Source organism: Neophocaena asiaeorientalis, unplaced genomic scaffold, assembly GCF_003031525.2.
Source record: "Neophocaena asiaeorientalis asiaeorientalis breed wild unplaced genomic scaffold, Neophocaena_asiaeorientalis_V1.1 scaffold78, whole genome shotgun sequence".
Taxonomy (NCBI): Eukaryota; Metazoa; Chordata; class Mammalia; order Artiodactyla; family Phocoenidae; genus Neophocaena; species Neophocaena asiaeorientalis.
The window spans coordinates 17346850-17360885 of record NW_020175018.1 but is presented as its reverse complement, the minus strand read 5'-3'; the positions used below and the strand labels follow the sequence as shown (position 1 = coordinate 17360885).

General features: G+C 62.9%; 1 protein-coding gene across 1 annotated transcript in view; it reads left to right on the top strand.

Annotated features, from left to right (window-relative positions):
• The window catches only part of COL5A1 (collagen type V alpha 1 chain), a 116923-nt gene that overhangs the window by 90854 nt on the left and 12033 nt on the right, over nucleotides 1–14036 (top strand). The window contains exons 48-62 of the mRNA XM_024762362.1: nucleotides 1182–1289; nucleotides 1889–1942; nucleotides 2186–2239; nucleotides 3095–3148; nucleotides 3684–3737; nucleotides 4511–4618; nucleotides 4737–4790; nucleotides 4882–4935; nucleotides 5261–5368; nucleotides 6541–6594; nucleotides 7449–7484; nucleotides 7877–7930; nucleotides 8422–8677; nucleotides 9599–9711; nucleotides 12570–12638. Of these exons, the coding sequence (XP_024618130.1) occupies nucleotides 1182–1289; nucleotides 1889–1942; nucleotides 2186–2239; nucleotides 3095–3148; nucleotides 3684–3737; nucleotides 4511–4618; nucleotides 4737–4790; nucleotides 4882–4935; nucleotides 5261–5368; nucleotides 6541–6594; nucleotides 7449–7484; nucleotides 7877–7930; nucleotides 8422–8677; nucleotides 9599–9711; nucleotides 12570–12638 (1230 nt within the window). The remainder of the gene's footprint in view (nucleotides 1–1181; nucleotides 1290–1888; nucleotides 1943–2185; nucleotides 2240–3094; nucleotides 3149–3683; nucleotides 3738–4510; nucleotides 4619–4736; nucleotides 4791–4881; nucleotides 4936–5260; nucleotides 5369–6540; nucleotides 6595–7448; nucleotides 7485–7876; nucleotides 7931–8421; nucleotides 8678–9598; nucleotides 9712–12569; nucleotides 12639–14036) is intronic.

Sequence of the window (14036 nt, the reverse complement as noted above, 5' to 3'; positions counted from 1 at the left end):
ACGTGTGTGTGTGTCCGCGTGTGTGCGTAGACGGTAGTGACGGACGCCCAGGACAGCCGTCCCGAGCGTGTGTGCATAGACGTTAGTGATGGACGCCCAGGACGGCCGTCCGGAGCATGTGTGCATGCATGTGTGTGTCTGCGTGTGTGCGTAGACGGTAGTGACGGACGCCCAGGACAGCCGTCCCGAGCGTGTGTGCGTGCACGTGTGTGCCCGCGTGTGTGCGTAGACGTTAGTGATGGACGCCCAGGACAGCCGTCCGGAGCGTGTGTGCGTAGACGGTAGTGACGGACGCCCAGGACAGCCGTCCCGAGCGTGTGTGCGTGCACGTGTGTGCCCGCGTGTGTGCGTAGACGTTAGTGATGGACGCCCAGGACAGCCGTCCGGAGCGTGTGTGCGTAGACGGTAGTGACGGACGCCCAGGACAGCCGTCCCGAGCGTGTGTGCGTGCACGTGTGTGCCCGCGTGTGTGCGTAGACGTTAGTGATGGACGCCCAGGACAGCCGTCCGGAGCGTGTGTGCGTAGACGGTAGTGACGGACGCCCAGGACAGCCGTCCGGAGCATGTGTGCGTGCACGTGTGTGTCCACGTGTGTGCGTAGACGGTAGTGAGGGACGCCCAGGACAGCTGTCTGCGCTCCAGGACCCTCTCACTGGCTTCCGTAAATGTGGGGCCCATTGCTGTCACCTGGTCAGCCCAGACCCGGAACATGCAGACCTTCGCAGGTCGGATGAGCCGTGTCTTGAGGCCCCCCCGAGGGCAGCCCTCCGGCCCAGGAGACGGCTGTTGGACAGAGGTCTCCTGGGCTCCCTCCACCTGAGGACCACTGAGTGGGTGGGCGGCCTGGGTCCCTGCAGCCCCTCGGGGTCCACGCTGCCTGCTGTCTCGTCAGGAGTCAACCCTGCCCACCTAGCAGTCGGGTGTCGGCCTCAGAGGCCCCGGGAAGCCAGTGGGCTACTCGGGCCCCCTCACGGCCCCAGGGGAGCCAGACTCCCGCAGGGAGCTGCTGAGGGTTGGCGGAGCTCGGGAAGCCGCTGGCACCCACAGGGGCCGAGGCCCGGCCACAGGCATGTGCTCCCTTCCTCCCCGGTGCCCGTGAGGAGCGCACCTCCGGCAAGCTTCTTGCTCGAGACAACCGCGAGGCTGGCTCTGGGAACACGGTGCCCGCCTTTCCCCCGCAGGGACCCAAAGGCGAAAGGGGAGAGAAGGGTGAGTCGGGCCCTTCTGGTGCTGCTGGACCCCCTGGACCCAAGGGCCCTCCCGGAGACGACGGTCCCAAAGGCAGCCCCGTGAGTACCTGGGAGATGCCAAGGGGCCCCTAGATCATCATCAACCCCTAGAGGCTGCCTGACCATCGCTGGTCTTGGGGTGATTTCCTGAGGTGTAGAGGTTTCCACACCAGCTACTGAGCCAAAACAGTGGAGGTGGGAGAGGGGAGACGTGGGGCGAGGGGGACGCCTCGGAGGCCATGTCTGTGGACCAGGCAGCTTTCTGGATGGAGCAGGCTCTGTGCGGCCCCTCTCCCCTCCTGCAGCCTGCCCCGGCTTTGCATCCGGAGGGTCTGCAGAGCAGCGCCTTCTAGGGGTTAAAGGTCCAGCTTCCAGTGTCAGCCGGGGGCTCCAGGAACAAAAGTGTGGGCAAGAGCCTGCCCTTTGAGGGCCTCCAGAGGTCGAGAGGGCTGGCCCGCGCTGCTCGCTTTCAGGCTCGTGTGGCTCACGTGAGAGGATGTTCTGGAAAGGCCTTGCTGTGAAGGGCACCGAAGTGTCAGAGCTAGTGGGATGCTCTGGGGCTGGACGGCTCAGGGCGGCAGCCTGGACGCAGCCACGCGGGGCAGCGCGCTCCAGGCCGGGTTGCTGAGGGCCCCAATGCCTCTCTTCCTCTGTTTCAGGGCCCGGTCGGTTTTCCCGGAGATCCCGGTCCCCCTGGAGAGCCTGGCCCCGCGGTAGGTGGTCGAGGTGGCAGAGCCCCTGGGTCCCCACAGCCCATGACCCGCCTTGCTGGCCCCGTTTTCTCCTTTCCGGTTCTGTCTGTTAGGACTCTCCTTTCCCACTTCTGAGCGCCCTAGGCGCCGGCACCTCTGGGATGGAATTTGATTTTGGGGTGAGGACCGGGGACGCGTTGTGTGTTGGTGCCTGAACTCGGGTGCCATCCAGGAGGCAGAAGGAACTTGCTTTTGGCCCCACAGGGTCAAGACGGTCCCCCTGGTGACAAAGGAGATGACGGTGAATCTGGACAAACGGTGAGTCCGCCCAGGACCTCTAAGGACCCTGACGCAGCTCCTCGGGGAGGTGTCAGGGCTTGGGGTTTACAACTTGCTTTCTTCATTTCTGAGAAAAACCTACACCCAGTTACCTTAGATTAGTGATTCAACAACCACAGGGGGCCGAGAGCTCCCTCTGAGGAACCTTGAAAGCTGGGGACCCTCCTCCCAGAAGGGGAAACGCACACACAGTCCCGACAGTGGTTCTGCACACAGAGCGCGGCGTCCTCGACCGCCCCACCCAGAAGCCCCCCCCCCCCTCCACGTCAGGATTACCTGTTTCTGCCCGATTGGAGTCAAATGCTCTCCTCAGAAGGCTCTTTCCACATCAGCTCCTGGAGCTGAGCTCACATTAGACGTTGCCTCTCACCTGATGTCAAGTGTTCTGAAACGTTGCTTCAAGTTTAGAAAGCTTCGGGACACCGGCTCCGGGGCCAGTACCCCCGGAGAGATGTCTGCTGTTCTGCCACTCCCTAGCCGCTGACCCAGGACAACACCTGCCCTCCCTGTGCCTCGGGGTCCACTTCTGCAGAAGGGGTGCTGGCAGGCGTGGTGGGAACGTTCCCCAAATGTAGCAGAACTGCAGGTGGCAGGCGGGTCCCTTACGCCGCTGCAGCCCACGGGCTGAGTGTAGAGGTCAGAGCAGAGGATTCCAGGACCACCTCTACTTAGGGCTAATTCTGCAAAAGAAGAGACAGGCAGTTTCAGGGCTGGCCGAGGACAAATCAGACTGAAAACTCTGCGTTTTTCTTAGCCTCAGACCCACCCAGCCCTGCCACATCTTAGCTTAACTGTCCCTGATTCCTAAATGCTCTGTTCTCTCTCTGACACCAGGGATCCCCGGGCCCTACTGGTGAACCAGGTCCATCTGGGCCTCCGGGAAAGAGGGTAAGTGATGCTGCAAGGTGCCCTTGCCCGTCAACCTCCTGAATGGAGCGTGCCCCTCCCCCACCCCGGCTTGGACCCTGGGGCCCTAGGCGGCTCGAGGAGGAAACTGCTTCCGTTTGAAGTGCTCAGCTTCCTGCCTCATCATCAAATCTCAGACCCACTAGGTCGATGCTCCGCTCCGTTTCGGGTGAGCCTACTGTTGACGCCATCAGTAACGGCCTTCGTGGGAGAAAAACACCCACGGAGCTGAAAAAACCCCTTTTCCCCGGGGTCAGACCTTTGGAAAAGTCAGAACAAGCTAATTGAATGATCCAGTCTCTCTCTGGGGCTGCAGTAAACCTGGCCCCTTGGTGTGCAGCCAGGAAAGGAGGCTGCTGGAGTGCCCTCTCTGCAGCCCGACCAGGGGCCTTTTCTGGACGTGGAGGCCCTGGGCCTCGTGCTAAGGGCCTGGGAGTGACCTCCACGGCCCCTCCTCAGCTCCTCACTGAGCTTCTGCGGACCCACTTGTCACGTGTCGCTCTCTTGCTCCTTCCAGGGTCCCCCCGGCCCCATAGGTCCCGAAGGCAGGCAGGGAGAGAAAGGAGCTAAGGTAAGTGCTTTTCAGCCCGGCCGTGGTCACGACCGCGACCACGCATAGACCTTACGGAGCGTGCCTTGGCACGGTGGCCTTAGGGGTGGGGACTGGACACATACGTGAACGTGCGGAGAGGGGCAGGTCGGGCTCAGAGGGAGGCGGGCTGGCTGCGCCTCTGGGTCCGGGGTCCCCGACTCTGCTGTCACATTCTGTCTGCCCCGCCAGCCTGAGTGGGGGAGGCCAGTGCTGGGTGCCCTCGGGCCTGGCGTTGACCCGGCCAGGCCTCAGCTGCCTTGCCTGCGAAGCAGAGATGGTGACGGTGCCCAAGTCAGGGCTGAGGAGAGAGTGGGGTGCCCGTGCGGTGAGGATAGGGTGCAGCCCTGTGCCCAGAGCCCTCGAGGCCGCTTCCCCCCCGGGAGGTGTTGGGCGGGGCCTCTTCTTGGAGGTGCTCCGGCATTGCCTGAGACGGTGATGGAACTCGTCCAGCCCCACGTCTGCCCAGGACATGGCGGCCGTGCCCACCAGGAGTTCCGCGCCAGCCATAACTGCTGCTTTGGCCATGACAGCTGGGAGGCTGGAGCACAGTTGACTGTGGACATTGGTGGGTGGAGGATTGAGCAGGGCGGCCTCGATAAGGAATGTGGAGAATCGGGGGCAGCCCCTGGATATCTGGGGGCATCTGGGGTTCTCTCCAAGGCTCCTTGGGGTTTCTGAGCAGCAGTTCTGGGCTGGGGTGACCGGAGCCTCAAGCATTGGGGTCCCACCGTGTCCTCCTTGGTGCCCTGCAGGGAGAAGCCGGCTTGGAAGGCCCTCCTGGGAAGACTGGCCCCATTGGCCCCCAGGGGGCCCCTGGGAAGCCCGGGCCCGATGGCCTGCGAGGGATCCCTGGCCCTGTGGTGAGTGGCCCCCGGGGAGGCCTGGGGGGGCGCGGCTACAGAGGGAGGGGAGCAGGGGTGGGGACGGGAACGGGGGTGGCCAGGGCGGGGCTCACCCGGAGGGTCAACTGTGTTTCAGGGTGAGCAAGGTCTCCCAGGAGCCCCAGGCCCCGACGGCCCCCCCGGCCCCATGGTGAGTCCCGGATATGCTCCCGAGGAGACCCCGGTGGTGGCGGAGGGCGGGATTGGGAACGAGAACTCTGATCCCGCTGCCTCCCCCGCAGGGTCCCCCAGGACTCCCTGGCCTCAAAGGAGACTCTGGACCCAAAGGGGAAAAGGTGAGATGGGGCTCCAGGGGACTCTGTGGTTGAAACTCAGGCCCCGCAAGTACCCGTGGTTTCAAACTCAGCAAGGTGTTGTTGCTCTTCCCCCACGTTCGTCACGCGCTCAGCGTGAGGACACGAAGGAAACAGACGCATGTGACGTGGAGACCCGGCCCCTGCCCTCAGTCGGGGGCCTGCGAGGCCCCGTGGACGGCACCTGCCCTGGGCCTGTGTCCATTCCAGGCAGCCCCCAATGCAAAGATGTGCTGCCACGTCTGGCTGGCCCACGTGGCTGGACGGGAGGTGTCGCCACCGCCAACGCCCCTTCATTTGCCCACAGGGACACCCAGGCTTGATCGGGCTCATCGGACCTCCGGGCGAACAGGGAGAAAAGGGTGACCGTGGTCTCCCCGGCCCGCAGGGCTCCTCTGGCCCTAAGGGAGAACAGGTGCGTGGGATGCTGGCTCTGTGTCCAAAGACCTGAGGTTCGTTAGAGCTGGAAGGACATCCCCGCGTCCATCAAATCAAGATGGGGACAGCTGAGGGCACGGGCTCGCCCAGGTGACAGCAACCTGGGGCAGAACTGGAGCCCAGCCCGGGCCCACATTAGCCCTCATGGTCCTAGTGACCTCAGAAGTGAAGGTCATTTCCCCCCACTCTGTGCAAGACCCTCTGACCCAGCTCATTGTCCAGGAGGTCACTGGCGTTGCTCAGCCACATCCTTGCTCCCACCTTGACCCCGTATATGCATACCTGACCCTAGACTTCCCTGGGAACCCCTGTAGCTAATTGGAGTTTGAAGCCCCCAGGAAACCACAGCCAAGGAACCCTTAGCCTGCAAGTTTCGCCGTCCTGCGCCTGGGAGCTTCTTGCAGTGGATTCCACGGCCAGGAGAGGCGGGGAGTGAGTGGAGGCAGGGGGCGGGGGGACCTGGCAGGCCGGTCTTTCCCGTCCCCATGTCAGGACCACAGGGCCGCACTCCAGCCTGTGAATGACCGCTTCCCAAGCCAGGTGTGACAGGCTCACACGTGTCCCTGTGCTTTGCCCACCTTGGCCTGCACCTGACCTGGAAGAGGACAGGACGTCCGAGACAGAGCTGGAGGCGGCAGAGCCGTGAGGCAGGGAGGAAGCTTGTGGGATGACGTCCCCCCAACCCGGCCTCGTCCATGGTGTCTCCCTGTGGCACCGAGACCTGGAGAGAGGGTCAGCTCAGAGGCTGCAAACTCCGAGTGTGGGAAAAGCCACTGGGAGGCTGGATGGACAGACAGAACAGACAGGACCCCAGGACACTCTCCGCCCCCTGCCCCGGGGCCCCTCCTTCGGGAGCGGAAAACAGCCAGAGGGGACCAGGCAGGGACGGTTCACATTAGAACATTAGAAGGCAGCGTTCACACTCAGCCACGCCCCCGCCGGGGCGCCCAGGGTGTGCCCAGCAGCGCCGGGGTGCCCAGCCTCACAGCAGGTGTTCAGGCCCTGCCGGGCCCAGCAGGGAGCGAGGGCTCCCCTCGCACGTGGCCGGCCCGTGTTGGGGGAAGAGGCCAACGAGAACCGAGGGGCGTGGCTGCAGGACAGGCTCCCTCCTGACCCAAACACTGATAACTGCGTTTCTGCTCCTTTCAGGGTATCACTGGTCCTTCGGGCCCGATCGGCCCCCCGGGCCCCCCTGGCTTGCCGGTGCGTATCTGGGAGGGGCGCGCGTATCTGGGAGGGGCGCGCGGCTCCCTGGGTTGTCCTGGGAGAGTGGGGGGATGGGCCTCAGAGTTACAGGGAAGTCATGGGACCCCCTGGGGTTGGGCCACCGCCCAGGTGGCCCTGGTGCCCCGCACCACGGGTTGATCTGCTCGTTAATTCACACCCGCGTTCCAAGCAGTGGAAACAAGGAAGTGGGGTCACTGGGCTCTGGTTTCAGGCTGGGGAGGAGAAGGGGGCAGCCTCTGTCTCCAGGCATTGTAGGGCGTGTGGACAGTCCATGGTAGGCACCCTGGGGGCGGCAAAGACGGTGGCTGGCCCCCCGCCTTCCCCGTCGGCATGAGCAGGGCCAGCCTGGCCTGGATGTGAGGAGTCGGGGTCCTGTCTTCTAGTCACCAGCCTGGGGCCCCCCCATGCAGCTGGGAGACCCAGGACTGCAAAGACATCCTCCGGCCTTGAGTCTCTTCTCGCCCGAAACTAGTCAGCCTCTGAGCCCCACCTGGGCCCGAGTGCACGTGGCCCAAGGTGGCCCCGTTTGGTCCGATGCTGGCCCCTGCTGTGGGCTGCTGCGAGGGCTGGAGCGGCTCCGTGTCAGGGCCTCTGGCTGCCTGAGCTGTGATTTCCCTGCTGGGGCGGGTGGGAGGCTGACCCGGGGCACTCGGGACCCTCCTGGCCTCCGTGTGGGTGAGCGCCTGCCCCCGCCCACCTCCCCTGTCAAGCAAGTACAAGCGTAGACTCTTGGAGGGGGGACACGGGCGCAAGGAGGGCGTGAAGAGCAGGCTGGTGCTGGGAGGGGAAGGGACCGCCCACCAGCTGACGCTCTGCCCCTCTCTCCGCAGGGCCCTCCTGGTCCAAAAGGTGCTAAGGGATCCTCAGTAAGTGGTGTTGCCCCTGACCGGCCCATGCCATCCGGGGGAGGGATGTGCATCCCCTTGGATGAGAACCACCCTGGGATCCCCCTTCCCCCTTGACTCATGGGGCCGGTCGTTCACACCCCTCCTCTGTGGCTGGGCTGCCCTGAGCTCACCTCTACCCTGAGTCATCTCAGACGGAGGCTCCCTGCCTTGCAGAAAGGGCTCTGTCCCCCTAAGTCCCCTCCTTGGTGTGTCCAAGTTCTCACATCTGGGACTGGGAAGGGGCCCCAGCATGTTAGGTTTGCCCCTCCACCTTCTCCACATGTTTCCGGGGATCATTCTAGACCTCAAGGGGGACTCAAGTCACATCAGGCCTCAGTGACCAAGGTTGGTTCTCTTCTCTTTTTCCCCAGGGTCCAACTGGCCCGAAGGGTGAAGCAGGCCAGCCAGGACCCCCCGGCCTGCCGGTGAGTAGACCTTGAGGACTTGGGAGCCAGATGGGGGTTCTCCTAACACCGAGGGAATCGTGGAAGCAACTGTTTGTGTGGTTCAATCCCAAAACGTTATGAAACGTGTGTGGCGGGGGCGGGGGGCCTGTCCCCTTCCCCAGGACACAGGTCAGCCCAGGGCGCTTCTGCCTCAGAAGTCTGGTTGACGAGAGAGGAAGGGGGAGGTGTGTGTGTGTGTGCGTGTGCGTGTATGCCCAGCTGCCTCTGTGTGCGCACGTGTGCATGCATGCGTGTGTGTGGCAGGAGCAGGCAGCCCTAGACAGGGCCCCGAGGGATGGGTGTGGAATATTTCCAGAGACAGAGAAGAGAGAAGGAGACTGTACTACCAGGAGGGGCCGGCATCTGCGACCCAGGACCCTGCAGGTGCGGCCCTGGCGGTCCCGGCCCGGCCGCCACCCGGGGGCCGCCTCGTCCTCTCCCACCCGTCACTGTCCCTCTTCCACACCCAGGGTCCCCCAGGCGAGGTCATCCAGCCCCTGCCGATCCAGGCGTCCAGGAGCCGGCGGAACATCGACGCCAGCCAGCTGATGGGCGAAGGGGAGGGTGAGGACTACATGGACTACGCGGACGGCATGGAGGAGATCTTCGGCTCCCTCAGCTCGCTGAAGCTGGAGCTCGAGCAGATGAAACGACCCCTGGGCACGCAGCAGAACCCCGCGCGCACCTGCAAAGACCTTCAGCTCTGCCACCCTGACTTCCCCGACGGTAGGGCGACCGTGGGCCCGGGAACAAGCGGAGGGGTCGGGGCTGAGCAGCCGGTGTGGCGGGAGGGACCCAGGCCTGGGCGGGCACGCACCTCGCTCGGCCTCAGGTCCCTGTCCGTGCAGTGGGGATGCAGGTCCCCCCTTGTCACCTGACGAGGCATCGTAGTAGGACGGGAAGCCGTCCTGGGAGGCCGGGGAAAGAGGTCAGGGCTGTGAGGTCACGCAGAGCCGGGGTCTAGTCTAATCTTAGCCACTGTCTGGCAGGTAACCTGCTCTACCCGGAGTCCCATGATCCCTATCTACAAAATGGGAATTAAAACACGTGCCTATCAGAGGACGTGTATACAATGTATGAAATGCTTTGGGCCTGACGTGGTGTTGGCCACAGCTGCTGTCAGTGTTGGCAAGAGTCCTCGTGCTGGTGTTTTGACGTTGTACTTGGGAAAGTACTACTTAGACTCCAGAACTTCAGTCCCATTCTCACCATTAATAGCCAAGCACTACCTACCTGCTAGAAAATAAGATCACACTGGCTTGCTCTGGGAAGGATGAACTCTTCTGCAAGATTTAAGGGGTGCCTGTGGTTCCAGTTGACTCGGATCCTAAGTACGTGAACTTCTAGGAGTTTTCCTGGAGCACCTCTGGGTTCCCATCCACCCGCCGGCAGGCAGAGCCACCCTCCCGGGTCCCCAGAGCTTGGACCCCGTGGGCCTCACGCTCCAGCTGTGCTCTTGGTGATGAGTCTGTCGCTGTCACTCCGTGGGCCCAGCAGGAACAGCGGGATGCCATTGGGCAAAGCCCAGAAAGGGCTGTGTGCTGGCACTGCTGGACTGAGATGTGGCAGCTGCTTCTGGAACTGTCCAAGGAGCAACCCCCCCCACCTGCCTCCCTCCCTAACCCCAACCCCAACCCTGCGATCCAGGTGAATACTGGGTGGATCCGAACCAAGGCTGCTCCAGGGACTCCTTCAAAGTCTACTGCAACTTCACAGCCGGGGGCTCGACGTGCGTCTTCCCCGACAAGAAGTCCGAGGGGGTGAGTACCCGCCTCCTTTGCCTCCTCTCCCGGTGGGGCCGGGCCAGCGCTCCAGGTATCTCACGTGCGAGCAGCTTTAAGGATGAAAACCAGAAACGGGCCAGATCTAAACTCAAGGCTGTTCCTCCGGAAGTAGACTTGAATCTGCCTTAGGAAGAAATTTCTAGCAATGGGACGGGCTTAGTGCAGCCTCATTTGTGGAAGTTGAAGGGGTGGTTGGCTGTGGCTATCTTCCCCCTACCACGCCTGGGGCTGGGATTTCCGCCACTGGTTGGTCAAATCCTTCCTAAAATGACCCTACAGTTCTGACCTCAGAGCAACCTGAAACCCATGGAAGGACTTTGGGGAGCGAAAGTGACCCAAATACGTCTTTTAGAAATTCTTAGTGTCAGCTTCCTGGGTAGTCGCTCCTGAGTGCCACGCGTCCCTTACAGTCTGTTTAGCGAGGTTCTGATCCATGGAGATTTTGTGGGGTGTCGATCTGAGTCTCCTCTGTGGTCTTTCAGCGTCCTCGCCTCTGTGGTGGGGTCTCTGTGTGTGCGGAAGGGTGTGAACCAGTGTGTGTGGATGGGCGTGCAGATGGTGTGCGGTGGCATGTGGGTGGCATGTGGGTGGCTGGTGGATGGTGTGCAGATGGTGTGTGGGTGGCACGTGGATGGTGTGTGGATGGCACATGGATGGTGTGGGTGGCATGTGGATGGCGTGTGGGTGGTGTGCGGGTGGCGTGTGGGTGGCTTGTGGATGGTGTGTGGGTGGCGTGTGGATGGCTGGTGGATGGCGTGTGGATGGCATGTGGGTGGCATGCGGGTGGCACGCAGGTGGCGTGTGGATGGTGTGTGGGTGGCATGCGGGTGGCACGCGGGTGGCGTGTGGATGGCATGTGGATGGCTGGTGGATGGCGTGTGGGTGGCGTGTGGATGGATGGTGGATGGCGTGTGGGTGGCATGTGGATGGCTGGTGGATGGCACGTGGATGGCGTGTGGGTGGCATGTGGATGGCGTGCAGGGACAGGCATGTGTGGCAGGCGTGTGCTGCTTTCTCTCAAGCATGCGTTGGAGGCCAGGCCCACTGTGGCCCAGGACAGGTGAGGAAGGGGGGCGAGGTCTCTACCTGGGAAGATGGTGGAGACTTTGGCCGCAGTGCCCTTTGCATCTGCCTGGACAGACCCTCCTCCGTAATGTCCCACCCAGAAGGCTCCCCATCCCATGCCGCACGCCGAGGGCAGTGGGTTCCTGGAGCCGCAGCCATGGTACCTGTGCAGGTTCAGGGTTGGGCACAGCAGGAGTCGGGCAACCTGTGGTCCTCGGCTTCCCGGCTGCCTCAGCGCCCAGAGCCACTTCCTCTGGAGGGAGAGGTGCCCTGTCCCTAAATCTCACTGTCACCGAGGGGAGCTCCGGCACTCCTGTGGGCCGGCAGGAACAGGGGCTCTGCACTGACGTGGATGCCTTCGGGACCCCTGTTTCATGTTCACGCTCTCCCTACCTGGGATTTTAAATCCTTGGGAACCCACACTCCTGGCAACGAGACCCCTGTGGTTCACAAGGAAATTCAAACCTCAGGACCCTTGCATCTGGCAGAGGCCCAGAAGGAAATTCAAATGGAAAAATGCTGGCTCACATTCTTTTGTTGCTGTCTGTCCTCTGCAAACGGCCTCGCTGCTGGAGAACCAGTAGGACGCCCCCAGGAGCCCTCGCTGGTGGTGGAGCCAGGCGGACGGTGGGCTTGGGGCGCTGAATGACCCCCGCTGCTCCTTGCCTGTCCTCTGCACCTGTGCTGACCGCCAGGGCCCCACGGGCTGGGAGCCTCGGGCGGGTTGAGGCATTCTGCCCGGTCTCCCGGGTTGCAGGGCCCCCTTGGTGGTGGAAGGGGTGGAGTTGGAGGGCAGAAGTCTGGGCGAGGCGCCAACCTGCCCACGCCTCTGGTCCTGCTCTGAGAGGAGGCGGCCTTCGTGCTTTTTGGGCGCAGCGCTGACAGCAGCAGGTTTGGAACCAGAGGGGAGAGTCCCGAGGGGCGGGGGGGCAGGCTGGGCTTGCTCTTCCTCCAGTGGGGCCGCTTCTCAGGCTCCCCTGCACGAGGCCAGCTCAGAGGAGAAGCCAGGCAGTGGGGAACGGGACCTGGCGCCCAGGCAGAGCACCGGAGGTACAGCTGGGAACAGGCTGGACCTGTGGGCACTCTCCCCAGAGAGAAAACCCCACCACACACCCGGCACACACGCTACACACGCACCGTTGTCCACCAGGCTCACACACACCACGCGCGCGCGCCTCACGCCCAGCCGGACCGCAGTAGGGTCTCCTGCCCGCTCTGTCCGCAGGGAGAGGCCTTGGAGATGGAGCCACGCCCCCAGATCAGGGGATCGAATCAGGGAATGCCCGCCTGTCTGCTCTCAGCCTATCAGTAGTAGATGGTCTTATTATCATTACTGTCGTCATCTGGGCGAGATGAGTGAGGATCCGCCCGTTCACCCCTTCATTAGTTCACTCCACGAGCAGTTTTCTGCAGTCACGAGGTGCCAGGCTCTGTCCTAGGTGCTGGGTACACAGAACGGGTCAGATGCAGGCGCTTGTGACCCTGCACGTGAAGCAGGTGCTCGCGCCGGGAAGGCACCAGGGCTCCCCCGTCCCCATCGCGGTCAGGGGTCCACGCTGGAGCGAGTGCCCAGCTCTGGGGGAGTTAGGTGCACCTAAGGGATCTTCTCCCAGGAGGCCATCTTGCATCTCCGTGAGGGCAGGACGCAGGCCCGCTTGGGCGGGGAGAAGGCGTGTTTGCAGGACGTGGGAGCATTTCTCGTGAAGGCAGAAGTAACACTGTCGTTCTCTCTGTTTCTCTCCCTCCCCACCTCCCGCCTCGATGTTTAGGCCAGAATCACTTCTTGGCCCAAAGAAAACCCGGGTTCCTGGTTCAGTGAATTCAAGCGTGGCAAACTGGTAAGACGGCCTCCGACTTGTGTACAGTGTCGGTTAAACCCACCCGTTTCGTATCTTGCAGAGTAAAATGGCCCGCTGGCCCAAAGAGCAGCCCTCCACCTGGTACAGTCAGTACAAGCGAGGGTCCCTGGTAAGTGGCCACGGGGCTGTCTGCTTGCGGCACGGCCTGGCTCGGCTCTGCATGGGACTAATCGCCCCCAGCGCCGCACCTGCTCTCGCCCTTTGGCCAAACTGCTCCACGGCCACGACCGCCAGACGCAGGCCGGCCCCTCCTGCCATGCTGACGAGGGTTCACTGTAGCCGGGAGCAGCTGGATGGTTGTCTCTTCAGGTGGAGGACACGAAGCTGGCATTCAGAGCCCCCGCTGGGTGCCGCCAGGAATTGAGACCAGAGACACCAGGAGTGGAGGGTTTATTTTGCTAAGTCCTAGCGGGCAGCTTGGAGGAAGTGGGTCCTGGACCATTACACCATCCAGTTCTTTCCAGGATCCGTCCTACTTGCGCCCTGCCCCTGCTGTGGCTGGGGGGCCGAGGGGCCATTCGGTTGCCGACGGGACCCTGGGCTTCTCCGCTGCATTGCCACGACCATGCTGGTCCCTGTGTTAACTTCTGGGGAGCCAGTCTTAAGTAGGCCATCCCGGAGGTGAAAGGCAACTGGCATCCCTCTAAAGATCTGGATGTGATGCTTTTCTAGCCGGTATAGAGGCCGAGGCCATTCGGACCCGATCATACGGGGCCAGCGACTGCTGCCACGCGGCAGGGTGTTTTCCCCGAGCATCTCGGGAGTTTTGATTTGGGCCCGTTTCCGGAATCAAGTGCAGAGTTCTGTGCTCCCTTCCCGGCAAGTTCAAGGACTAGGTTCCAGATGTGGCCGTGTTTTCAGGTGCCACGAGAGCCCCCTTTGCTTCCTGCGTTCACTCTTCGGCTAGTGTCCCACCTGGGCCATCCTTGAAGGACGTCCTTCTCACTCAGAAGCCAGCTCTCGGGTCCACGACTTGCGGGCCCGACCCTCTGCCCTCAGTTGGCTCCCCGGGGGGTCCCAGGGCCACGTTCCCCCAGGACTCAGAGTAGGGCCTTCCAGTGGCCTCTGCCCACTGCACTTGGGGACCCCCTGTTCCCAGGCCCGGAGGTACTCCGTGCTCAATTAATATCTCACGGCCCGTATCCTTGATTCCCAGTCACTGCGGCTCTTTCCAGACACTGAAGGTTTGCGCTCACCTTGCCATGTCTGGGGACTTCCTCTCGTCTCTGTGTGGGGACCTCCAGCACCCTCCCCCCCTTTTTCTCCTGCTGTTTCTCCTGTCCTTCACCTCCTCGGTGCTGTCCTCGGGAAGGAGCCACTGGCAGGCAGAAGGACCTGAAGTGGACGCCCACTCAGGGAGGCAGTGCCCGGGGCCGC